The sequence below is a fragment of the Sus scrofa genome, chromosome 5 (assembly GCF_054392235.1).
Source record: "Sus scrofa isolate SSC_HxYL_T2T_F1_AM1 chromosome 5, Sscrofa_HxYL_maternal_Yorkshire_Landrace_v2.0, whole genome shotgun sequence".
Lineage (NCBI taxonomy): Eukaryota > Metazoa > Chordata > Mammalia > Artiodactyla > Suidae > Sus > Sus scrofa.
In genome coordinates this window covers 75,056,935-75,083,256 of record NC_139387.1, presented here as the reverse complement: position 1 = coordinate 75,083,256, position 26,322 = coordinate 75,056,935, and the positions used below count along the sequence as shown (strand labels likewise).

Below are 26,322 nucleotides of genomic sequence, written 5' to 3'. Positions count from 1 at the left end.
GGATTTGTAATTCAAAACCAAGAGGCCAGTACAAAATGATGGCCAAGAAGATAAAAAGTTAATCAGGAGTATCTAGGAGTTCCCGTTGTGGCTCAGCAGAAATGAATCCGATTAGTATACCTAAGGACACAGGTTTGATCCCTGGCCTCACTCAGTAGGTTAAGGATCTGGCATTGCCCTGAGCTGTGGTGAAGGTCGCAGACACGGCTCAGATTCTGCACTGCTGTGGCTGTGGTGTAGGCCAGCAGCTACAGCTCTGATTCGACCCCTAGCCTGGGAACGTCCATACGCTGTGGGTGCGGCCCTAAAAAGAAAAAAAATTAGGAGTTATCTACTTCTCCAAATACTTACATAACACAGATATACTAGGTTGTTGGTACTGCAGCTGTTGATGCTGATCTGCCTCAGGCTCCTCTGGCTCTACTTGCGTGGAAACAGAGGCTGAAGTGGTAGCGGCAGCAGGTAGGCCTGTGCTGGCAGAAGAGGGCTGCAGGATTCCTGCCTGGGAAGCACTTGACTGTTGCTCCCCCTGCTGTTTCAGACTGCTCTCTTCCTGCTTTCTTTTTTCTTGTTCCTCCCGCACCAGCTGTCGTTGCTCTCGTTTTCTCTTAATTAATGATACTCTATCTTTGATAGCTTTTGCCATGGTCTTGTGATCACCTTCACAGACATACCCAGACTCTACCTACAGTATAAAAGCATACATAAGGAACCAGTAGGAAATCAAAAGAAAACAAACTGAATACAAAACAAAAAAAGGGCACTTTGGGGGAGAAAATAGAGAAGGGGGAAGACAGAACTCTTTTTAAAGACTGGCCATAATGAAACTGTGAAACTGCTGGTCTGCATTATATACTTCCCCACCATTTTTGGAAATACTCATGGGGTGGATGTATCTTCATTAATTATTACAACAAAACAAAAACCAAAAAGCTCATTTTGATTATATTTACTCTATTTCCCACTCTCAGGTAACCATCAATACTAACCTCTGTTGCCTTTACTTCCTTTTACTAGACAACCACTTAACCAGATAAAACAGTTGTGGTAAATATAGAAGGTTAAAAACAAAACAAAAAACCTCAAACAATGTAAAAAACTAACGATTAAAAAAATAAGTACCTCTTTCACACCAGACCCCCTCTCAAAGGTAACTATTATTAAAATGGTTCTCATAAATTCTAGCAGAGGTATGCTATGAGTATCTCTGCAAACCTAAGATTGGTGAAGTGTTTCCTTCTTAGACATACTTCAAAAATTATTCATCAAAGGCTGCCTACTAATAATTGCTCTTGAAATCTCCCTTCGAAATAAAAATAACATGTGATCTATTTATAAGATTATCCAGATGACTGATTAAAGGCTAATGTCTAAGTATCTGGAAAACATTACCTATCATTCTAACTAAATAGGCTTATACTAACTAGAAGACAGTCAACCTTACAGACTTTCAAAATTACTTTAGAATGCCTTCTGGTTCTTTCTTTCTACCCATCTGTCTGTTCATCTGTTCATCTATCCCTATACAATCTCTGTCTACACATGTCTCCTAAAATAAAAACAACTTTTGGGGTGACTAAGCAATACAATTCTGTATCAATGGGATATGCCATACATGCTGCTTTATAAACTGCTTTTTTGCTCACCAGTATCAATGCATATAAATCTACACCAATTTTTAAATGGCTGATTAGTGCTAATTTACCATTTCTTGAGCAACATCTTCTGGCACATCTCTCTCCAAGTCAAAGGAAAACTCAATAGCTTCATTGTCTTTGTATTTTCCCTTTAATTTCTTAATGTCTTCAATACGTAGCCATAATTTAATGGCTATCTTTTCTCCATCATCTTCTTCTGCTAATTCTACCCGTACCCCTGTTTCCTCCTGGAAGAACGCATGGTTCAAAAGGTCTTTGATAGAATATCTTCAAACGAGAGGGAAAAGAAAGAAAAGGAAAACAAAATGTCATCAAATTTAAAAAATGCTTTTTAAGTATGGCTGATCACTGTTAAGATGTGAAATAATGAAAAAAGACTGCAAGAAGAAAAACAAGGAGAATTTTGTAACTCATTCCTACATTGCTCCATTTGAACAGTAATTATAGTTTTACTCAAATTATAGAATATCAGAACCTCTTATTTATGAATAATTTATGCCATCAATTTATGAATTAAGAGCTGAAAGTGATACTTTTAAAATCTAATGATCTAACCTCTTATTAGTTAATAGTGTACTAATAATAGCAAGTAATACATAGAATATCATAGCTTCAAAATACCACATAATCATTTACATAGTGCTTCAAGTTAACAAAAAACCCTCACATATATATATATATGATCTCATCTGACCTTTGACCAACATCCAATGAGATATCATTTCCTGATTATTAGAAAATGGATCCTCAGAGAGACTGACAATCTTGTTCATAGTTGTAAAAGTCACAAATGGTGGAATCAAAACTCGAAAATCTTTTTATTTCTAGTACCTTACCTTCTACCACAGCAACTTTTATTTACTCCAATAAATCCTCTCAATTGCTTATTCAACAACTTGTGGGCTAGGCAAGCAGAAGTCTGACTATGGAACAATTTTTTCTAGACAAACAGTCTCAAAATACCTGTAATCTAGTAAACTGTTCCATCCAGAAATGAAACAAGAGTAACATGTTCTAAGACTGGAAACAAATATTCCTTTATTTATAGTTTTAAAAAAAGCCCTTAAAGAGATTAAGGGCTCTCCTTTTCAATCAGTGTATATAAAAATAGAAACCCAAACTAAATTTCTACTAAAAAGCCTTAAAGATCATCATGTTAAGGTCTTCCAAATAACAAAGTTAGGAAAAGAATATGAGAATGGAGAAGGGAAGATAGGGAATTCTTTAATTTGGTTGATACACCTAATCACCTGCATACTTTAGGAGGTAGATTACGCTCAATTTACAATTTATATCTGTACTGGCTGGTCTACTCTTTCTTCCTTAGAGGGTAAAGAGGGGGATGGTGAAGGCAGATTATTTTTCAAAAACAGCCATTGGACATCTGCCATGCCTGATGGGTAATGAATCAGCTTTATGGCAGATCACATACTTGCCAGTCCTCTGAGAAAAGCCCTCTGTTAGCATAAATGACTAAGCCAGATCTCCTCCCAAGCTCTGGGTGAAGCTGTCTCTTTTTAACTCAAAGGACTTCTGATGTTTCTCTCTTCAATTCTACCATAATAACAGTAAATCAGGAACTATATAGCTGAGTTGATGTTAAAGAGCCAAATTATACATATATATTTTTTCTTTTTATGGCTGCACCTGTGACACATGTAAGTTCCTAAGCTAGGGGTCGAATCTGAGCTGCATTTGCAACCTATGCTGCAGCTTGCAGCAATACAGGCTCCTTAACCCACTGAGCAAGGGCAGGGATTGAACCCACATCTTCACAGGGACAATGTCAGGGCCTTAACCCACTGAGCCACAATGGGAACTCCAAAAAGCTAATATTTTATTGTTTTATCTTTTAGAATTCAATGGATAAAAGAGTAAGGAACAGATTAGCTGTATTAGAGACAGAACCCTACTCAGTTTTATAAATTATGCTGATGCTTTAAGCAGTTCTTATTAAAAGCAGTAGCTATGTTTGAGGGGTCTCGGATTTACTTAAGCTCTGTCAAACCACATTTTTACAACATTTTAGTATATCAAACCTGAATATTACCTTCAATGGACAGAGCTATACTTTTAAAGATATTGCATGACATTAACAGAGAAACTAGCACTAAGTATAAATACACCTTAGACCGAATGTTCTATTCAGAGAAGATTACAATTCTAAATTTTTATTTAAGCAATACCCAGGTCAAAAGAGGCAACTCACCTTTCATCTTTGTTTTGCCGTATGCATCCCTCAATAATTTCCTTCACTTCAGGAATTGCTACTTTGTCAAAACTGGCTGGCTTCACACCCTGAAGATCATAAAGTTAGTCACCGAAACACATTAATGAAGGTAAGGACTTTCAACTTTAAATTTTACTTGCTTCTTAAGGTTCTACTAGATTGCCTTTTTTTTTTTTTTTTTTTTTTTTTTTTAGGGCAGTTCCCAGGCTAGGGGTCGAATATGAGCTGCTGCGGCTACTGGCCTACACCACATCCACAGCAACTTGGTATTCGAGCCACATCTGTGACCCACAGCACAGCTCATGGCAACACCAGACACTTAACCCACTGAGCAAGACCAGGGATTGAACCTACATCCTCATGGATACTAGTCGGGTTCATTACTGCTGAGCCACGACAGAAATTCCAACAGTCTCTCTCTTTTTTTGGTAGATTGCCTTCTTATCATCCTAGCTTTTTTTTGCCTGCAGGACTGGTCCATGCAGGATCAGTACAGGGTAGAGGCAATTTAGCCCCTACAAGATAACAACAGGGAACGGTTAGATAGTAGAGTCGCTTAATTCCATGGCCTCGATACGGATAGAGAAAAATTTAGGCTATTATTAACATCTTTAGCTGTGTTTCAGGTAAAGCAAGTTATTGGCTAAAAAGAAGTTAGCCAATGTTCTAACTGGTTAGATCTTCTATCCAACTTCATTTCCTAACACATTAATCAACACAACATTTAACAATTTTGAACAGTGTACCCATGTGTGCGCATGAATTCACATGCTTGGTTTGGCAGGTATTCTATTATTATAGTACTCTTTAACAAACTCAGCAAGTATAGAAGGAGTTAAGAATTTGGATTGGTTTGGTATGATAACTGAAGAGCAAATTGTCTTGAACATATGAAACAAAACGAAAGGTGATATATCAGACCCATATGATACTAAAGCTTTCTAATTAATTTCAGAAGAAAATTCAGTATCACTATTATATGTACACTTGATCTTAGCCAAAAGGCCGAGAAGCGATAGTATCACTATTATATGTAATACTAAATAGCATCACTGTCATCTTCACAGAGTATAAATTCCTCTCAAATAAAATTTCAGCAGTGTGTGGAAAATATATATGAGCAAGAGGTGGTGTGGAGAAAAACAGCTCATTATCTATTCTCACCTCATCTAAGTAACCATATGGGTTGAGCTGTAGTAGCTATATGGATATACTGTCCAAGTGGCAATGTAAGTCCATAATCATATAACACACAGGAAGTATGATACAGGGGGGAACTAGAAAAGTTAGGATATATATAAAATTCTAATCAGCTACTGTCTCAGTGACAATACATATTAAAATAAGATAAATCATAGAAATGTGTGCATTGACTCACAGACTGAAATGAAATACTTCAAACGGTTAGCTCTAAAGTCTAAAGTTGTGGTGGGATAAGTTATCAGTTACTCACTGCATTATTCAAAAGTCTGGATTTGGAGGATTCTACCTCCAGGGCTAACTTTTCACAGCAAGGAACTGTGTAATAGTAACTTTAAGCCTGTCTCTAAAATGAAAAATCCATGTATTTAAAAGGCTGGTTTCTGAGTAATGACTATGAAGATCATTATTTGCATTTTCCTTGGTCTTCTCATTTTTCAAGTCCAGCTAAGTTTTTCAACTGGTCTCTGTCTTCAAATAATCATTCTAATGAAAATAAGAAAATAATGGTGCCAAAGTAAAATGCTGCTTTAATTGAGCAAGCCAGGATAGTCTTTCAAACTAGGGCTAAAGAAAACAAGATCCGTTTTAAGAAAGAAAAGAAAAAAAAGGATCATGCTCACTGAAAGTTCTCTGGTAATAGAAACACTGGGGATTTTGTTTTTATTATTTCTTTCTTTTTCTTTTTAGGGCTATACCTGCGGATATGCAAGTTCCCAGGCTAGGGGTCAAATCGGAGCTGCAGCTTGCAGCGACGCTGGATCCTTAACCCCCAGAACGACGCCAGGGATCAAACCTGAATCTTCATGGATACTAGTGGGTTCTTGAAAACCCCGTTAAGCCTCAGCGGGAACTCCTTTTTTTTTTTGTTCCCCCCTGCTTTTTAGGGCAGCACCCTTGGCTTATGGAGGTTCCCAGGCTAGAAGTCTAATGGGAGCAACAGCTGCCAGCCTACACCACAGCTACAGCAATGCAGGATCCGAGCTGTGTCTGCAACCTCCACCACAGCTCAAGGCAATGCCGGATCCTTAACCCACTGAGTGAGGCCAGGGATCAAACTGGCAACCTCATAGTTCCCAGTCAGATTTGTTTCCACTGCGCCACGACAGCAACTCTGGAACTCCTATTTTTAGTTTTTTGCAATAAGCATTTAAAGGTACATAAAAGCAATTTTTAAGATGCTATTTATTAAAATAATGGGAAGAGCAATCTAAAATATTGTGTATTAAGTCTGTAGAACATTCACTATTGGCAGAAGACTGTCTGAAAGATTGTTCTTTGGTAAAATTGGACACTAATACATAGTTGGCCTTTGCATATTCCAAATGTTACAGGAAAGTGGTTAAAGTGGATATAGAATATGGTTAGAAAAAATGTTCCTATTTCTATAAACATATTTTGGTGGAATATAGTTTGGCCTTCTGCAATAAAACTCTACATATTGAGTTAATAAATCGCACATGTACTGATTATATTAAAAGACTCCAGCTCTGAGATTCAGATTCGCTATCTAGTAAATGCGGATAGTATCTGTCTCTATTCATGGAAATTAGAATCAAATGTAATATCCAGGTTGAAAGTTCTCTGAATTATTAACTTTGATAACCTAAGGCCACTTTTGACTTCAAAGGCAATTACCAAAGACAATAAAGCTTAGAGTTAAAAGGAAGTGAAGAATTCTCTTGGAAAAATAATCACCAAGATCCACAGTGGACCTGCTTTCATCCTTGGTTATTCTTAAAAAATAAACAATCCTCTTGTTAATCCTATCCACGCAGACATATATATTCCTGGCTTTACAAACAGGAATTCCTATCTACAAGTAGAAATACAAGTTGAACAAATGAGACATAAAGTCATAATAGTAAAACCAGCTACTATGCATCATAAAATACCTTGATTCTACTAGGTTAAGCTGCTTTCTCAATGTACAGCCAAGATTTGATAGAATATTCCTTACCAATGCTATACAACATATTCAGATGCCACCGCTGCCTTGAAAAATGTTGCAGGAACCAAGACAGTCAATAAAGAAGAGACACCTTACCAGTCCAGCAGCTGGTATTAAAATATTACCCACTTAGATAATGACAAAGAAGAAATTTCAGCAACTATCAAGAAGCCAGGATTATCAAAACATCTAACGGTGGTGCTCTGAACCATGTGAGAAGAAACAAGAGTATATGGGGACTGTATATTAGAAATGACACACAGGCAAAGGTAAAAATTCGTATGAAACCTCACTGACCCTGAAAGTGACCTACAGAAAAGTCATCTGGGACACATGATGGAAAGCTGCTTAAAATAAACAAACAAGGTTTTGATATATATATATATATAACCTATAACCATAGGCTTCTTTTTCTTAAGAAATAAGAGAACTATCTTTTTTTATAACTGGTAATTCTTTTAAATTAGAAGGAGTTGGTTTAAAGATTATTCTAAAACATGATTTTAAGCACCAGACAATAAAATAATAAAGTTCTAAATGACAATATTTCATCTTTTTCCTTTCATTCCATGTATTTCAACAAAGGTAATCAACTCAGAGTCTAAAACTCCTCCAAATGTCACCTTTTTCCTATACTCCCCTGATTTAGCCACAAAGTCCTATTCTAGTCCCATTCTGACCAGCAGAAGCCAAGTTTTAGTCACCTGTTCTGAATGAGGTTCAAAAATACTAAACAGAAAAGAGTGCTAAGGTAGATAAATTGGGCCAATGTATTACATATAAGAGAAATTAAGCTTACTGCTGTAATTAATTCACAGAATTTCTCTCTAGGCAGTAGTGTCATAGTATGTTTTTTAATATGAAACAGTAGTATGTTTTCCCCGCATTAAAATACATCTCGAACAGCTAATATAAATCCATTTAAGATACTTTTGAAGTTACATAAAATTATATATTCAAAATTTTAAAAAAAGGTGACTTTTGTGTAATCTCAAATGGAGTACAACAAAAACCCCGCCCAATCCAACAACTGTGATTCTCCAAGGGCACATTAAAAGTTGATAAAAATGTTTATAAAATATGTTGCTTTACTTAAACTAAGAAAACCCCCAAACACATACATGCATTTTATAAACTGAGTTTTTCTGTCAATTCTATGTATTTACAGTTTGCCAACTAATCTGCTGGAAAAATAAAAGTGAGTCATAATACACTCTCCAGTTCAATATTCTAAAACTTAAAAACTGCCATGTCAGTACTTGCTTCTCAAAAGCTTAAGTTTCAAATGTGTTAGGGTAACATTTATTTTTTTCATAAAAGTAAAACTTTTCCTAACCAATTCAGAATTGAAAGAAATCTCCCTCCTCACACAAAATGCCGTTTAAGTTAACTAAACTACAAAACTAAAGTTTTTTAAAAAACATCCTGAAGTAACAATCTCAATTCTTTAACTGAAACTTTCCACACGTATCATCAAATGGCTACAACCCAGCTTTTGTATATATTTGAAATTCTTACCCACCTCATTTACACAATCCTTTTGAGGGCAGCAACAGCAATGAGAATTTACGATGACAAACACTGAGCAAAAATCTTTCTTTGTAAAATCCATTAGAAAAGGCAAAATAGACTTGTTAGAGTTAGAGGAAAATGAGGGGGGAAATGGAAAAGATGTAAATTAACAGAGTAAATCAGCCCACAGCATAAGCAAGGCAGACATCAAAATGAAGCTCAAGTTTAGTTTCTTGCTTAACAATAGCCATGCTTCCCCAACTCTCACACATGAGTTTGCTCTGCTCAGCCAACAATCTACTTATTCTAGATCAGCCCTTTAAACAAAACTACATGCTGAACAGCAGGGAAACTTATTCTGCTACTATTCCTCTTGCTTCTCCTCCAACAGCAACAGATCTCTAGACAAGCAAAATAAGATTTTTATTTGCTCAAAGCTCCACCCATTACGTCCACAGGTTTTGCCTCCTTGACATCAAACCCCACACTAGAAATCTATTTATCTAAACATGCCCTTCCCCTCAATCATATTGAAACTAGGTTTTAAAAGAAAATGAGGATTGAATCCAATGACCAAAATGTAAACTCAGAATATACAGCCAAAAGAACACTGGACAGGGAAATCCCAATACTGGGGTTGAGTTCCCAGTTCAACCTCTCATATATTTAAGACTGTGACCTGGGCCATATTCCTTAAACTCCCTTGAAAACTGAGCATAGTAGTTCCTCTGTTTACCTAATTGAAAAAGTGGTGACAATAAGGTAAACTGCCTTATCACTCTCTCATGGTATTAAAAAATTAAACAGCTATGAATTAGTACATAGAAGTGAGAAGAATGTATTCGTATCCTTTACCCCTTAATATTAAAAGCCTCAATATGCACATCTACCCAAAGATATTTCCATTTGTCAGGATGATCTCACAGACCCAAGTAACTACTCCTCTGACTTTAATTTTATTTATTTATTTATTTATTTATTTATTTATTTTTTGCTTTTTAGGGTCACACCTACAGCATATGCAAATGCCCGGGCTAGGGGTCAATCACAGCTGCTGCTGCCAGCCTTTGCAACAGCCACAGCAACACAGGATCCAAGCTGAGTCTAATCTACACCACAGCTCACGGCAATACTGGTCCTTAATCCACCGAGCGAGGCCAGGGATCAAACCCCTGTCTTCATGGATACTAGCTGGTTCATTACCACTGAGCTACAACAGAACTCTACTACTACTTTGATTTTAATGATTAAAGAAAGGTTTTTCTTCATGGCATTAACAAAGATGGTAGAAAAAGCACTGATCATTGCATTGTTATAATGGATAACATAACAAAATGCTATCCCTTGTAATCTGGTAAGCCTGAATCTCCATCAAGACAACAATGGTTACTGGAGTTCCCTGTGGCGCAGCTAGTTAAAGACCCAGTGTTATCACTGTAGTGGCTCAGGTTGCTGCTGTGACATGAGTTCGATCCCTGGCCTAGGAACTTCCATGTGCCACAGGAATAGCCAAAAAAAAAAAAGACAGTGGGTACTGAGGCTTAAATTACTCAGTAACCAGAAGCATAAGAGCTTGAAAGTTATCTGGTAGGAACACTTCTACTCTAAAGGCCAGAAATGACTATTGCTTCTAACAAGCTATTTCAAAGCAGTTGCCACTGATCTCCTGTTCAACACAATTCATCACATTTAAGTAGGTAGTCTAGGATGCTAGATAATGGTCAGATATACAGCAATGTAGTCTAGCATTTAACTGTCATTAATTTTTTTCTTTTTACACCTATACCTGCAGCACATGGAAGTTCTAGGGCCAGGGTGGAATTGGAACTCCAGCTGCAGCCTACGCCTCAGCCACGGCAAAACTGGATCTGAGCCACATCTGTGACCTATACTACAGCTTGTGGCAATGCCAGATCCTTAACCCACTGAATGAGGTAAGGGATAAAACCCACATCCTCACAGAAACAACAATGGGTCCTTAACCTGCTGGGCCACGATAGGAACTCTGGTCTAGCATTACCTTTAAGTGTTCCAAGCCTGCTTAGGACCATGCTTGGCTAGACGAAAACAAAAGAGCTAGAAAACAGGTATCATGTTCCCTGTTTCACAGGTTTATCAGACATAAATGTATGAGTAGATTTTTACAACAAACAAAACAAAAAATGAGGTAGTTTGGTTTTTTTTTTTTTTTTTTTGGACAAAGGTATAATGTTGGCAAAAAAATGCTTAAATGTATAAAGACCAGCCTTTTCTATATATCGAAAGTCTTCAGAGTTCCCGTTGTGGCTCAGTGGGTTAAGAACCCGACAGTATCCAAGTGGTTGCAGGTTCAATCCCTGGCCTTGCTCAGTGGGCTAAGGATATGGCGTTGCTGCAAGCTGTGGCGTAGGTTGCAGATGTGGCTTGGATCTGGCGTTGCTGTGGCTGTGGGTAGGCTGGCAGCTGTAGCTCCAATTCGACCCCTAGTCTAGGGAACTTCCATATGCCACAGGTACAGTCCTAAAAAGAAAAGTTTTCAATATGTACAGTAAAATATCATTCACACACACTTAACAATTTACATGTCTACACTCTATTTTTTCCTTCTTTTCAAGTTGGCCTTTTTCTGGATTTCCCCCATTTTGTTCAATGGTATCATTATTTTCATGATCCAGAATAGAAACCTTAGTCATTCTTGGATGCTTCTTCTCCCACAATACTTAGGTACTATTATTCTCTGTGAACTCTTTAAACTAAGAGAAATGTTTAAAACAGCTGATAAATACTTCTGCTGCTAGTACCACTACTGCTCCTCCAATGGCCAAAGATCTCATCAGACAAAATGAGATTTTTACTGGCTTCTTTATTATCTCTCAAAATCACGCCTCTTCTGCATAACAACTATGAACATCAAAGTCAAGATTATCAACATCTTACCTCTTTAAGCCTAGACCCATTTAAGATGGGCCTCACAATTTCTATTCTCTCCATTTTGTATTTTACACCGTGGCCAGCTCAATAATCTAGCTTCATCTGATCATCTGACATTTAATCATTTCCAATCATCCAACATCATTTAACTCACATCACACTACTCAAATATGGTTAACAGTTCTCTACATCTACAAGATGGCCGTAGGACCACATGTCTAGAAAGAATCTGAGTTAGAGTCCCTACTTGTTCAAATGAGGCAACTGAAGGGCAAAGAGATTAACACAATGTCAAAGTTAGAATTAATTCACTAATTCAACTGGCATCTATGAATTGTCATGTCTAGTCTAAGATGTATCAGACACCTAGTAGATACACTGCATTTTCTTTAGCATCTAGAATAAAACGGAGTCTATACTCTGGGTCTAGGTAAGGGCCTAGTTAATGGTAAAGCAAAAACTAGAATCCAGATTCAACAATGTCTAGTTCAATGTTACTTCTAGCCCAAGTTAAGGTGCTTTTAATTTCCTTAATATGGTGTGAAGAGCCCTCACAATCCAACTTCTACCTAACCTACTTCTCTACTCCTATTTTCCCCAAATAAATACAGTCCAACTGGTTACTTTTTCAATGAATACTTAACACACATTTTAATACCTTTTCTAAGGCCCCATTTTTAGTTGAGTCCCACACTTCTTTCAAGGTACACCTCAAATCATATATAATGAGCATGGAGAAATTACAAAGTATCTGTACGAATCTTCTGACATATAAATTATTCACAAGATACCGGCAAACTCTACCATAATGTAAATATAGTGGAAATCATCTTTCTATATCTTATTGGTTTTTATTCTGTAGTCTAACACTGAATTATAAATCAACATTCAGTTCGGATAAGTGAAACTAGCTTTTCTGAGAAATTCTGAAATTAGGATTTCACAATTCTTCATCACCTGAAACACTGGGAATGATGCTCAGAACTATTTGGTTTAAGATTAGTAGTCTGATTAAGAACCTTTAATACTAATCAAATCACAGTGGAGTAAGAGAATGATTTTGAAAATTATGCAAAATGTTCCTCCTAAGATACACCCGATGATTCACAAAGATTTCTCTTGCATGTATAATGTAAACTTACTGGATATAAATAAGATAAAATTTATAAAGGAATCAATTTCAGCTAATTCTAGCGCATTTAGATCTCTGAGATATCAAAATATTCCAGCTGCTGAAGGAAAAAATACAAATTTTTCCTCAAGTTTTCAGACCCTATCTAATAGGGAATCAGTTTCACTCATTTCTGTAAAAAAGTAGGGTAAATTGCAATCTGTTATATAAAAACCAAAAGGAATTTCACCCCAACTGCTTTAATTCTGTTTTTCCCAGACAGAATGTTCAAACCTTGCAATCCAAAGGCTAATGGAATCACTGACAAAGTCAAATTACACAAACAAAGCAATTAAAAAACTCCATTATTTTTAACTTGGTTGTTATGAGGCTGGATTCAGCCAGATTCTTACTGGTATGAACCATTAGTTTACAGGAATTTGAACATACCTTATGATCCCATTGGAAAACAAGCCTCTTCAAACTCCCTACAAAATCCACCTAGCTCTATCCAAGGAAATTAGTTTACCTCATGATTCTCCAAGGCTCATTACTCCCTAGATACATGAAGCTTGTATACTGCTCCAAGCTCAAATGCACTATCTTCCATATAAAAACAAAAAACCAAAAAAGCAAAACTAATGCCACTGTGTACTGTAGTTTCTATTCTTTCACTAGCAGACAAAAAGTACTACTCTTACTTGGATCTTTGCATTATCAATGGCAGAAAATTTCAAGATAACTTGTTTTTCTCCTTTAAACAGTGTTCATGAACCCTTTACAGGGGCTCCAACCTGTGGTATCAAGTCTTAGACTTTACTTACATACCCTAAATTTTTAACTCTCATATTTTTTTCCCCTTGAGCTCTAGGAAAGGCAGTTAAAAAAAAAAAAAAAAAAGGAAAAACTTTTTTTTTTTGGTCTTTTTTTGCTATTTCTTGGGCTGCTCCCGAGGCATATGGAGATTACCAGGCTAGGGGTCGAATCGGAGCTGTAGCCACTGGCCTACGCCGGAGCAGCAACGCAGGATCTGAGCCGTGTCTGCGACCTACACCACAGCTCACAGCAACGCCGGATCGTTAACCCACTGAGCAAGGGCAGGGATCGAACCCGCAACCTCCTGGTTCCTAGTCGGATTCGTTAACCACTGCACCACAATGGGGACTCCAGGAAAAACTTTTAAGGTGTGTATTAGTGTCATGTTAGAGATGCTTGATTTCTGATCCTACCATTGTTATTTCTTCTTCATGTCTTTGGACAAAATGGTTAGCCTCTGATCTAATTTTTTTTTCTTTTAGGGCCACATCTGCGGCATATGGACGTTCCCAGGCTAGGGATGGAATCAGAGCTATAGCTGCCGGCCCACACCACAGCCACAGCAACGCCAGGTCCGAGCACAGTCTGCAACCCACACCACAGTGCACTGCCAACGCCAGATCCCTGATTCACTGATCGAGGCCAGGGATTGGAACCTCATCCTCTGATACTAGTTGGATTCATTTCTGTTGCCCCACAACGGGAATTCCTGAATATAATTTCTTACCTGTGAAATGAATCTAATATCTACTTACCAGAATACAAAAGATTAGAATAAGATAGTATATGTAAAGCACTTGGCAAGGTGATTGACAGGAAGCAAGATTATAAATAAATGCTAACTCGTTTGTGCTCATTTAAAACCTGGCTTCACTTCAAGCTCAATTAAAACCATTTTAATCACTGCTGTCTTCCATATGTCACTAAATAAAAAATAAAACAAGAGGCAACTTATTTCACTACTAAGCTACCATAGGGATGTTAATGATAATAATGGCAATATACACTGACTACAGAGTTCCTTAGGTACTTTTCTCATTTAATCCTCCTAGCAGTTTAGACTCAAGAGAAGTTAGCAAACTTGCCTAAGGTATCACTGCTAGAAAATTATATCAGTGAGATTTGACCTCAAAAGCAGACCCAACTCCAAAGCTCATTTTCTCCATAAGCAACATAAAATTGTGTTTCACTCCCTATAGTTCTGTATTCATTTCACAAATACTGACCAAGTGCCTATTCCCTGCCAGTCTTTAACCACTAGGAATACAGCCAAGAGTAAGTCAAATAAACCCCCCCCATGCACAGAATTTATATTCTTTTTTTTTTTTTCCAATTTCTTGGGCCGCTTCTGCGGCATATGGAGGTTCCCAGGCTAGGGGTCAAATTGGAGCTATAGCCACCGGCCTACGCCAGAGCCACAGCAACACAGGATCCAAGCCGTGTCTGCAACCTACACCACAGCTCACAGCAACGCCAGATCCTTAACCCACTGAGCGAGGCCAGGGATCGAACCCGCAACCTCGTGGTTCCTAGTCGGATTCGCTAACCACTGTGCCATGACAGGAACTCCATTTTTTTTTTTTTTTAAACACCTAAGACTATTTTAGATAAAGGGGCAGGGAAAGCCTTTCTGAGCAAACAACACTTAAAGTAGAGACATGAATGAAATGCATGTACAGCACGATGACACAAAACAGTTTATTATCAGTGCACCATAGAATGTAATTATACACGTACCCTTTCATACTGGCACTTACACAGGTTTAAATGCACTAGGTCACAAACTGACACTGTAACAGACAATTATGTTCTCAGTGTAGCATTTTGGTATGACCAGGGGATATGGAATCAGAACAACAGAATAACAAATAACTGTTACTTTCTAGATATGTAATCATGGGCTAGCCATCTGGAGTTTCAGACTATTTATTTATAAACTGTTGATAACAGAACTAGTAAACCATACCCTACCAAAGTTCTCGGCAGAATTAAATTACATAATATATACAAAGTGTTTAATTTAGTGTCTGACAAACAGGATATATATTTGTTAAATTTTACAGTGCTGTCACCTGCTATTTATATGGCAGTTGTACCCGTGTAGGGTCAGACAGGGAACAGTGGACCTACAGAGGGAAGGGAAAAAAAGAAAAAAAACCTGTTCTTGAGAGACTCAGTTCTAATGGGGGACACTGGTTAACATCAATATAATTATTAAGGTATATTGATAAAACAGAGGTTGAGTATGATGGGGAAAATGAAGAGGGAACAATACTGGCATGACTTTGTTCGAGAATCCTGGAAATATTTCTGGTAAAGAGTGCTAGAAGAGACTGAGGCTACTAGCTCATCCTTCATACAGATTTGCCTTAGCATCCCTGTCAGAAGCCTGTAAAGTTCTCAGTTTAAACATGCTTTCTCAGGGGAATATCATATTCAAGGAAATCAAAACCCTTAAACTTCATTATGTCTATAAAGTCCATGTGCTTTGCTGTAATTACTGATTCAGTATTTACCTTCCCTTACAAGAAGGTCAAAGAAGACTGAAGCATATACCTTGTTCACTGCTGTACCCCCAACTTGGCACATAGAAGACATTCAACTAATGGCTATTAAATAAGCAAATAATTGTTAAAATAAATTTAAAAGAAACTGAGAACTAGAGCTTATGGTTCAACTGACTAGAGTTCTATGACCTTCAGACTTTCAGGTAATCCGGAGTTGTTAAACGCTCTTCTTTGTATCTCACTTCTAAAGTTAGTGCCAAATCCTCAGAAGGCCTTGCTTGTTTAGAAGGTGGTTTACTAACTATCATTAAGTAAATAGGGGATGCATAGTGATCTGGGAATGGAAACCAGGAAACCGGAGCAGCAGGGGACAGTTTGCATCAGGGAGTCTCTCCATGGATAACCAACTGTGTTACCTCAATAAATGGACAATTGTTAGGCAGACTAATGCTAACAAATAGTTTAAAAAAAATTAGTAAAGGAATTCCCTGGCAGTTCAGTGGTTAAGGACTTGGCAGGGTCACTGCTGCGGCTCAGGTTTGAGCCCTGGCCTGGGAACCTAAACAAACAAATAGTTAGATTTACATCCAAAGCAAACTTCAGAGAAAGCATAATACCTCTTCCTCAAGAAGAAGGTGTGGAGTTCCCATCTTGGCACAGTGGTTAATGAATCCGACTAGGAACCATGAGGTTGCGGGTTCGATCCCTGGCCTTGCGCAGTGGGTTAACAATCCGGCGTTGCCATGAGCTGTGGTGTAGGTGGCAGACTCGGCTCGGATCCCGCATTGCTGTGCCTCTGGCGTAGGCCGGTGGCTACAGCTCCGATTTGACCCCTAGCCTGGGAACCTCCATATGCCATTGAGAGTGGCCCAAGAAATGGCAAAAAGACAAAAGACAAAAAAAAAAAAAAAAAAAAAAAGAAAAAAAAGGTGTATTTTAAGAGTTACTGCTACTGCTTACAAAATCACCTAAGTCACTGTGTCATGTATCATGTAGGTATGGACTCCCCATACATTTATCTCAGTACCCAAAACATGAGAAAAACTTTAGAAAACACAGGAAATAGCCCTTTTTATTCTTCATTGAAAGCCAAAAGATGGTGCTGAAATCAGGACAGCATTGTCCAGATAGGAAATATAAATGACAGCACAAAATGATAGTCTGTAGACAATAGAGAACTAAATTTTCACAGCTGAGAGAAAAAAATAAACAAATGAATGCAGCTCAGATCCTGCGTCGCTGTGGTTGTGGCCCTGATTCAACCCCTAGCCTGGGAACCTCCATATGTTAAAAAAGCAAAAACAAAACAAAACAAAACAAAAACACGGATAACCTTGAAAACATTAAACAAAACCAAAACATAAAACAAAGTGCAACAGAAAAGGCCATATATTGTATGATTCCATCTATATGAAATGTCCACAAAAGGCAAATTAGATCCACGGAGACAGAAAGTAAACTAGTGGTTGCCAGGGGCTGGGTGGAGGAGGAATGGGAAGTAACTGCTAATGGGTATGGGGTTTCTTTTTTGGGATGAAGAAAAGGTTCTAGCATTAGCAATTATGATTGCAGAACACTGTGAATGTACTAAAACCCACCAATCTTTATGCTTTAAAATGATTTAAATGGAGAATTTTATGGTATGTGAATTTTACCTTTAACCCCCCCCCCCAAACCAGAACCCATTGAAAAACTGAAAAAAGAGTTCCAGGGTCTATTAAACTAACACCAAAGACTTTTTTCATTTGAGAAGGGGATTTTTTTCTCAACTGAGCTTGAGTTTGCATTTGCAAAAAAAGATTCAATTGGGAGTTCCTGCTGTGGCACAGTGGGTTAAGGATCTTGAACTGCTGTAGCTATGAGCAAGTGCAGCTGGCATTGCTGCAGCTGTGAGCAATCGCAGCTGCAGCAAGGATTCAATCCCTGGCCTGGGAACTTCCATATGCCACAGGTATGGCAAAAAAAAAAAAAAGAAGAAGAAAAAAGATTCATTTGCCTATTAGAGTCTCAGATGCCTTATCTTAAAGATCAAATTAATGTGTTTTCTTAACTTTTATCAAATAATTCCTTAGATAAATTTTAATCTGACTTTATGGCAGTGCTGTGCTTGATAGTCTGAAGTCAAAACACTGAAACACTACTTTCAGCCCTAAGCCTCTGGTGAGTAGATTTTTAATCAATAGGATTTACTCTACATTTCACCTATTTATCCTACAGTCATTATTTTCCACTAGCTAAGCATATACAGAACAGGGATAGAATTTAATATGGGTCCACCCATAAACTTTGCATTAAAAAAATTGGTACTACCATATAATTTATAACTTGATTTCTTTAAATAGCAGTTATTTTTAGACTCCATTTTACATAAACTAAAATCCCATGATCCCCTGAGATATTTGAAGTATCAACCCTCATTTGTTTAGAGAAATAACCAGAAATTGAATTCACAAGATTAATCAGAAACACCTATCACTAGACAGCCCTGCAATGCCTAGACAGTGTCTCTAACAGCAAAGCACTGTCTGATGGTTCATAATAAAATCTACCCAATTTCAAGTTAGAAATAATGCAAGACCCACAAAGAAGGCTAGTGGCTGAGGGATACAGCAGAGAATATTTAAATACATGGCTATCTTATGTATACTTCGTTCTTCTAGTCTGTTCAATATCAAAACATTCAACACTAGCTAGAAGATAAACAAAGGATACTGGTTCATGAGCTTTTGTGTGTAAAACCCAGAATGATCACCTTAAGCAGTAATATTGGGTTTAAGATGTTATTTTGGGGGTTCCCACTGTGGCAACTAGGTTGAGGACCTGGTGTTGCTGCTGCTGTAGCATGTGTTGTGGCTGCAGCTCAAATTTAATTCTTGGCCCAGGAATATCCATATGACCCAAATGCAGCCCAAAAAGAAAAAAAAAAAAAAAAAAAAAGGTGCTATTTATTCTTAGGTAATAGCAAGAATAAATATGCCTATTGAAAATTGAAAAAAGACTATTACATTAAAACCTCTTTTATTTTCATCACAGAATTAAAGTGATAGTTCTATTCTTAACAGAGAGAAAAGACTGCTGACAAATTTTAAGAGCTAATAATTTAACTACCTGCTTGCACTAAGATTCTCCTGTCTACTCCAAGTACAGAGGCTTTCTCTTTCTATTTTTTTATCTTTTCTAAGGCCGCACCTGTGGCATATGGAGGTTCCCAGGCTAGGGGCTAATCAAAGGTACAGATACAGGCCTACGCCACTGCCACAGCAACGCCAGATTGGAGCCGTGTCTGCGGATCTACACCACAGCTTATAGCAACACTGGATTCTTAACCCACTGGGCGAAGCCAGGGATCAAACCTGCAACTTCCTGGTTCCTAGTCGGATTCGTTAACCTGAGCCACAACGGGAACTCCCAAGTACAGAAGCTTTTTCTAATAAAAAAATGTTATCACTTTCGCAGATTAGTAATTATTTACAGAACTCTTCAGAGGAGAATTTTTTAGGATGTTCTGGTGTCATGTGTTTAGAATAGGAGTCAGCAACTCTGTTAAGAGCCAGATAGTGCATAATTTAAGCTTTTTGAATCACAGAGTCTGCTGCAATTACTCAACTCTGCCATCGTATGTGAAAACAAACATATAAAATAGAAACAAATTAGTGGCTATGTCATCACTTTCATCATGGACAATGAAATTTGAATTTCATATAACTTTCACATGTCATCACATATTTTTTTTGGCTGCAACCATGGCATGTGGAAGTTCCCAGGCCAGGAATTGAACCCATGCCACAGCAGCAACCCGAGCCACTGAAGTGACAACACTGGATCCTTAATCCACTGTGCCACAAGAAAACTCCACGTTATCACATTAAAAAAAAATTACTGAAGGATAGTTGATTTACAATGTTGTGTGATTTTCTGCTATATAGCAAAGTGACTCATTTACACACACACACACACACACACATATATACTTTTCATATTTTTTCCATTACAGATGATCACAGATACTGAATAAGTTCTCTGCTATACAGCAGGATCTTGTTGATTATCTCCTTTACATAATAGCTTACATTTGCTAACCCCAAACTCCCAATGCTTCCATTCCCTACCTCCTCTCCTTGGCAACCACAAGTTTGTTCTCTATGTTTGTGAGTCTGTTTCTGCTTTATAGTTATGTTCATTTGTGTCATACTATGGACATAAGTGATATCATATGGTATTTGTCTTTCTCTTTCTGACTTACTTCATTTTAGTATGATAATCTCTTAAGTCCATCCATGTTGTTGCAAATGGCATTATTTCATTCTTTTTAATGGCTGGGTAATATTCCATTGTATATTCTTCTTTTGAACTCTCCCTCAACCATTTAAGAATGCAAAAACCATTCTCAGCTCAGGGGCTGTACAAAAATGAGCAGCAGGCTAGATTTGGCTTATAAATCTTAGTTTGCTAATCCCTGGTTTAGAGAATGATAGAGTGAAGAAAAGTTATACATGATATATATATATATATAGTAAATAAATTACACAAACCATTCTATACACAAATCATAAATTTTATAATCCTAAAATTTAAAGGTATATAGTTAGTCTCACAATCAGGTTTAATATTCAGTTTGATCTCAAGATATGTATTTACAATGTGTATTTTCAAAGTATTATCCATTTTCATAAATGTTAAGTGGAAAAGAATACCTTAGCTTAACTGAATTCTCATTTATAAAAAAAATCAATCCCCCATCCATCCACTTTGGCCATTTCTACAACTCGTTATTTCAGACTATCAGTTATTCCTGCAGGTTACTGCAAGAGCCTCTTAACTGGGTTTTTAGCTTTTAGAGTTTCATTATAAACATAAAAATTTTGTCATAAATCCACAGTTCCTCCAGTGTTCAAGTCTAATCCAAGCTTTCCTTTCCTCCCTTATCCCTTGCCTCTTCTTTTTCCTACTTTCAAACTGCAGACACATACTACAGATGCATTTCCCGCATGCAACACTATCTTAGTCTCTTCCTATTTCTTTAACACCATAACCTAAGCAAATTCAATCAGGCACTACTCCTATGTGCTTTTGTTAAATACCTATCCCATCTTTTTACACAGTATGGTAACTAACCGCCTAGTTTTTTTTGTTCCCCTTCACCTAGTTATATGAGCTCTTGAGACAGAGATTTGTATCTTAATAATATTTAATGCATAGGATCTAGAAAGAAATCTGGAACATAATAAAGACTTAAATACTTGTTGGATGAACCCATGAACTCTTACAGGCTACACTGTGTCCCCCTCCAAAAGTAATGTTAAAATTCTAATCCTCAGTATCCCAGTGTGTGACCAGATTTGGAAATAGGATCACTGAAGGTATGATCCCTGGAGTGGGGTGGACACAACTCAACATGATGGGTGTCTTTTTAAGAAAAAGAGACACAGATAGATGAGAGGTGAAATGGCATGTAATACTTTCTACCGCTATTCCCTTTTGCATGGTTTTATGTTATCCAGCTTCTCAGATACAGCCTAAGCTCACCAGCTGCTTAGGGCAAGACTTACACTGGTCACTCGACGGTAGATCTGCGCAGCATTCTGGCACTCTGAGTAAGGATATTCAGATGTGGCCATCTCAAGCATGCACATCCCAAAAGCATAAACGTCAACAGATTCATCGTATTTCTCCTCATACATCTCGGGGGCCATGAACTCCGGGGTACCTTAAATTAAAAGAATGATTCAAACTCAATGTGAGAAGCTGCAGACCTAAATCACAAGGAGGGAAGAAGGAGAGGGGCTGACCTGTGAGAGACAAAAGTGGAAGGGGGAGAAGAGAGAGACAAAGAAAGGGAATGAAAAAGAAAGAAAGGAGGAAGGGAGGGAGAAAGGAAGGAAGGAGGGAGGGAGAAGGGAAGAGGATTTCCCATCAGAGCTTGGCAGAAATGAATCTAACATCCATGAGGACGCAGGTTCGATCCCTGGCCTTGCTTAAGGATCCGGCATTGCCACGAGCTGTGGTGTAGGTTGCAGACGTGGCTCGGATTTGGCGTTGCTGTGGCTGTGGTGTAGGCTGGTGGCTATAGCTCCCATTTGACCCCTAGCCTGGGAACCTCCATATGCTGCAGGTGCAGCTCTAAAAAAAGACAAAGACAAAAAAAAAAAAAAAAACAAAACAAAAAAAAAACCAACACAAAGGAAGGAAGGGAGGGAGGGAAGAAGGAAGGAGGGAGAGAAAGAAGGAATGAATGAGTTTCTGTTGTGGGTCAGTGGGTTAAGAACCCAATATAGTGTCTGTGAGGATGTGGGCTGGATCTCTGGCCTCACTCAGTGAGTTAAGGATCCAGCACTGCCACAAGCTGCAGCGTAGGTAGCAGATGTGGCTTGGATCCAGTGTTGTGGGGGCTGTGGTTTAGACCTCAGCTGTGGCTCTGATTTGACCCATAACCTGGGAACTTCCATATGTGCAGGTGTGGCTGTAAAAAGAAAAAAGAAAAGAAAGGTAGGAAGGTGGTGGGGGAAAAGGAAAGAAATTTTGTCGGTCTGTTTCATCTATTATAGACCTTCCACTGCAAGTCCTTTACAAAACTTTAAAACTGGAACAGGACCGAGTATTTATTTACTTATTTTTTACTGTTTCAAATGAATTACTGTTATACAATGTCAGAATAGAGCCTTGCATAAAAGATAAAGTGACATAACTTATATTGAAAACAAATGGAAGGAAAAGGAAAGAGACCAGCAAGAGTAAAGTAGATGTGATGGCATGTACCTGTAAGATAGGGTGACAGGTTAAAAAAGATCAAAATACTTGTCTGCCCCCTACTGTACAGTAGCTGTTAAGGTTAAACTTATAGCTAGTCTCTTGCCAGTTAACATTCCATCTGATCAGTTTCATTTTTAAGGAGGCTTTGCAGAGAAAAGCCTGATATTCAATCTGTTTTCAAAAAATTAAAGTGTAATTACCTATAAAGGCCATGTGCCAGAGCCCTTTTCTTCACATACTTACCATTTCACATGCAGGACACAAAGCTACTGCAGATACAAGAAATACAGTAAGAGGCATTACAGCCACACAACAAAAACAATTCAGTCTGTATTTGAGTTCTTGGACTGAATCATGAGCACAGAGTGCACGATCCCACACACCAGGTTTCAATGTTTCCAAGTCTGGATACCTCAAATTATATGACACTTCTAAGAACAGGATTACCAAGGAAGGAAGAGGGAGGAAGGGAGGAAGAAAAGAAGGAAGGAAGGGAAAGGAAGGAAGGAAAGAAGTTAGACCCTCCTCAGCCAGAGATGTTTAAGATGCCAAAGACAATTAAAGAATTCTCTCCTATAAGGAAGGCAAAAAAGAAATTCAGCTTTAAATAAGTTTCATCCCAAGAATAATATTATTTTATAAGGATGTGCAAATTACTGGCATTCTATGCTTTTCTTTAAAACATAGGATTCTAAGAGTTCTTGTTGCGCACAGCAGAAACGAATCTGACCAGGAACCATGAGGTTGCGGGTTTGATCCCTGGCCTCACTCAGTGGGTTAAGGATCCTGCATTGCTATGGGCTGTGGTGTAGGCTGCAGACTTGGCTCGGATCTGGTGTTGCTGTGGCTGTGGCGTAGGCCTGTAGCTGTACCTTCCATTAGATCCCTAGCCTGAGACCCTCCATATGCCACAGGTGCGGCCCTTAAAAGCAAAACAACAACAACATAGGATTCTAGCCCATTTAAAAATGAATGGCTTTCTTACTCTTCCCATTGTTGTCACCTTTTGGTTTTTAGCAAGATTTCAAGTGTTCATATTGTCATATCCTCCTCAGAGACTGAAATTTAATCAATTATTTTTCCAGATATAACTCTATAAAGACTGAAAGGAGAGCCTTTTTCTGTAGATCAGTGATTCTCAACGGGGCGATTTGCCCCAGAGGAGATAACCAACAATGTCCAGAGACATTTTTGGTTGTAAAACTGGGGGAAAGTGGCCAAGTGTGGCATGTTACTGGCATCTAGTGAGTAGAGATCAGGGATGCTGCTAAACCATCTTATAGTGTACAAGACAGTCCTTATAACAAAGAACTGTCTAAACTAAAATGTCAATAGTAATGAGGGAGAAAACGGTTTTATTTATTTATTTATTTATTTGGCTGTTCATGTGGCATGCAGAAGTTCCCAGACCAGGGATCAAACCCATGCCACAGCAGTGACTTGAGCCACGCAGTGACAATGCCAGATTCTTAACTGCTAGGTCACCAGGCGATTCCTGGAAACTGCTTTAGATATATCTTCTGAAGAGTAGGAGTAAGAAAAGTTGATAATGAACTGTCATATTTTCACACTGAAAGTTCTAACAAAGATATTTTTGAATACACATATATCCAATAGACTTTTTCAGAAACTAAATTACACATAAATTCAATTTCTTTTATGGGGAAAGTAACACGCTTTATCTGTTATACATGTAAGTGTATAATACTAGGTACCAACAAAATGACTCAGTAAGGTTGATAGTTACAGAAGCTTTTGTCAACAAAGTTCACCTTACTTCTCTTCATGTAACTTTACAAGACAACAATAATCTTCAAGATGATTCTTGAGACAAAAATACAGAGAATTCCACAATACCTCCTCGGTTCATGCTATGAATTTTTCAATGTTTATTTCATGCAATAAAAGCTCTGACTGTGTCAGGTTTCTAAATAAAAGGAATGTCAGAAAGGTACACTTGAAACATACCTATCACGCTCTTGGCAAAAGAAGCCCGCTTCAAGGTTGCCAGACCTAGGTCTCCAATCTTGACTGAGCCTGTAGGGCCAGTGATAAAGATGTTGTCACACTTAAGATCCCGGTGAATAATAGGTGGAGTTCGAGTATGAAGAAACTGAAGTCCTTTAAGAATCTGACGGCACCAGCTTCTCAAAACTTTGATCTTCATCACCTTGAACCTTTTCAGGTACCTAGAAAAGGTAAGGTAAACCAAACAGGTTATCAATGATATGTGTATACTGCTTTGAAAAATTCCATTTAATTCTAGCATAACTGAGATGGGAATATCAAATTTAGAATGTTAAGATTCAGTCACCTTAGGTTAGTGCTACTTTTAGTAAGTGGAAAAGATGGGATAACAAGTGTTTGGGAAGCAAATTCTGATAACGAAGCCCAAAAAAATAAATCCCTTAAAATTAGATCACTACTAAAAAGATTTAAAGTTAAGAAAGCAGAGTTCAACTTCCGGTAAATGGTGGAGCAACTCCTACCGGATGCAGATTACTTACAAACTCAAGAAAGAAAAAATACACACACACCACAAAACAACTACTTTAACGCTCTTGAGAGCAATCAAAATCAGGCACAAATTGGAAGGGAGTTCACACAAGGAAAAGGGAAAGCACTAGTCTGACTGTGCAGGTCACTCAAACATGGACAGAAACCTGTAGCTTTAGTAACTAAAGAATGAATATGAGGATAGACAGAGGTCGAGATGACCGCGGCATCTAAAACAGTGCTGTCCAAAAGAACTTTCTACAATGATCATATAATATCCACTAATCAAATAAGAATATTTTTGGAGTTCCCATCTTGGCTCAGTGGTTAACGAATCCAATTAGGAACCATGAGGTTGCGGGTTCGACACCTTGCCTTGCTCAGTGGGTTAAGGATCTGGCGTTGCTGTGAGCTATAGTGTAGGTTGCAGACTCAGCTTGGATTCTGTGTTGCTGTGGCTCTGGCGTAGGCTGGCGGCTATAGCTCTGATTTGACCCCTAGCCTGGGAGCCTCCATATGCAGCGGCAGCAGCCCAAGAAATGGCAAAAAGACAAAAAAAAAAAAAAAAAAGAATATTTTTACTTAAATTAATCATAAGGTTAGTTAAAGTAAAAAAAAATTCATTTCCTGGTTGAATTAGTCACATTTCAAGTGCTCGATTTTAAGTGAATGTGGCAAGTGGATACCATTCTGGACAGTGCATATTACAGAATATGTCTGTCAGCACAGAGAGTTCTGTTGAACAGCAGAGATCTCAAATGCAAGGGGCGGGGTGGGGTGCAGAATCCCAAAAAGGAGGTATAGAAGGGGAGCCCCAGTTCTGCATATCACTCTACCCAAATCCCTGGGTGACTTCTGAAATATGTGTATGGGTAGTAGATTCCAAGCAGCCCAGCTAATGCTAAAAGAACAAAACAGAAATTTCTGATGAATTGAGTGCAGATGCTATTTTATCTGGAAATATTTAGGGAAAAAAATGAAGAACACTAATGGTAAATATGAAAGACTACATTTTCCTATTACAATCTTTATGTTACATATGACTACTTAAAGGAAAATTTATAACACTGTATTACAGGATCTATATATTATGTAAATGTAAAATATGAAACTTATAGCATAGAGTATATAAGTATTAGAGATAAATGGGCCTATATCTGTTCAGGTTTCCTTTACTTTTA

At 37.9% G+C, this 26,322-nt stretch overlaps 1 protein-coding gene, 1 long non-coding RNA gene and 1 pseudogene across 51 annotated transcripts in view; all 3 read right to left on the bottom strand.

Annotated features, from left to right (window-relative positions):
• Nucleotides 1–26,322, bottom strand: part of WNK1 (WNK lysine deficient protein kinase 1) — a 142,609-nt gene that overhangs the window by 45,221 nt on the left and 71,066 nt on the right. For all 50 annotated transcript variants that reach the window (XM_084956990.1, XM_084956991.1, XM_084956997.1 and 47 more), the window contains exons 3-7: nt 24,614–24,834; nt 21,445–21,602; nt 3,868–3,956; nt 1,706–1,925; nt 352–685 (exon numbers count right to left, since the gene is read on the bottom strand). In XM_084956990.1, the coding sequence (XP_084813116.1) occupies nt 352–685; nt 1,706–1,925; nt 3,868–3,956; nt 21,445–21,602; nt 24,614–24,834 (1,022 nt within the window). The remainder of the gene's footprint in view (nt 1–351; nt 686–1,705; nt 1,926–3,867; nt 3,957–21,444; nt 21,603–24,613; nt 24,835–26,322) is intronic.
• Nucleotides 4,770–4,905, bottom strand: LOC146403458 (U2 spliceosomal RNA; annotated as a pseudogene).
• LOC146403457 (uncharacterized) lies at nt 11,152–15,824 on the bottom strand. Its single transcript, XR_014804010.1, has 2 exons — nt 14,022–15,824; nt 11,152–13,659 (listed from the first exon to the last, which is right to left on the bottom strand). It is a non-coding gene; the product is annotated as an uncharacterized LOC146403457 (long non-coding RNA).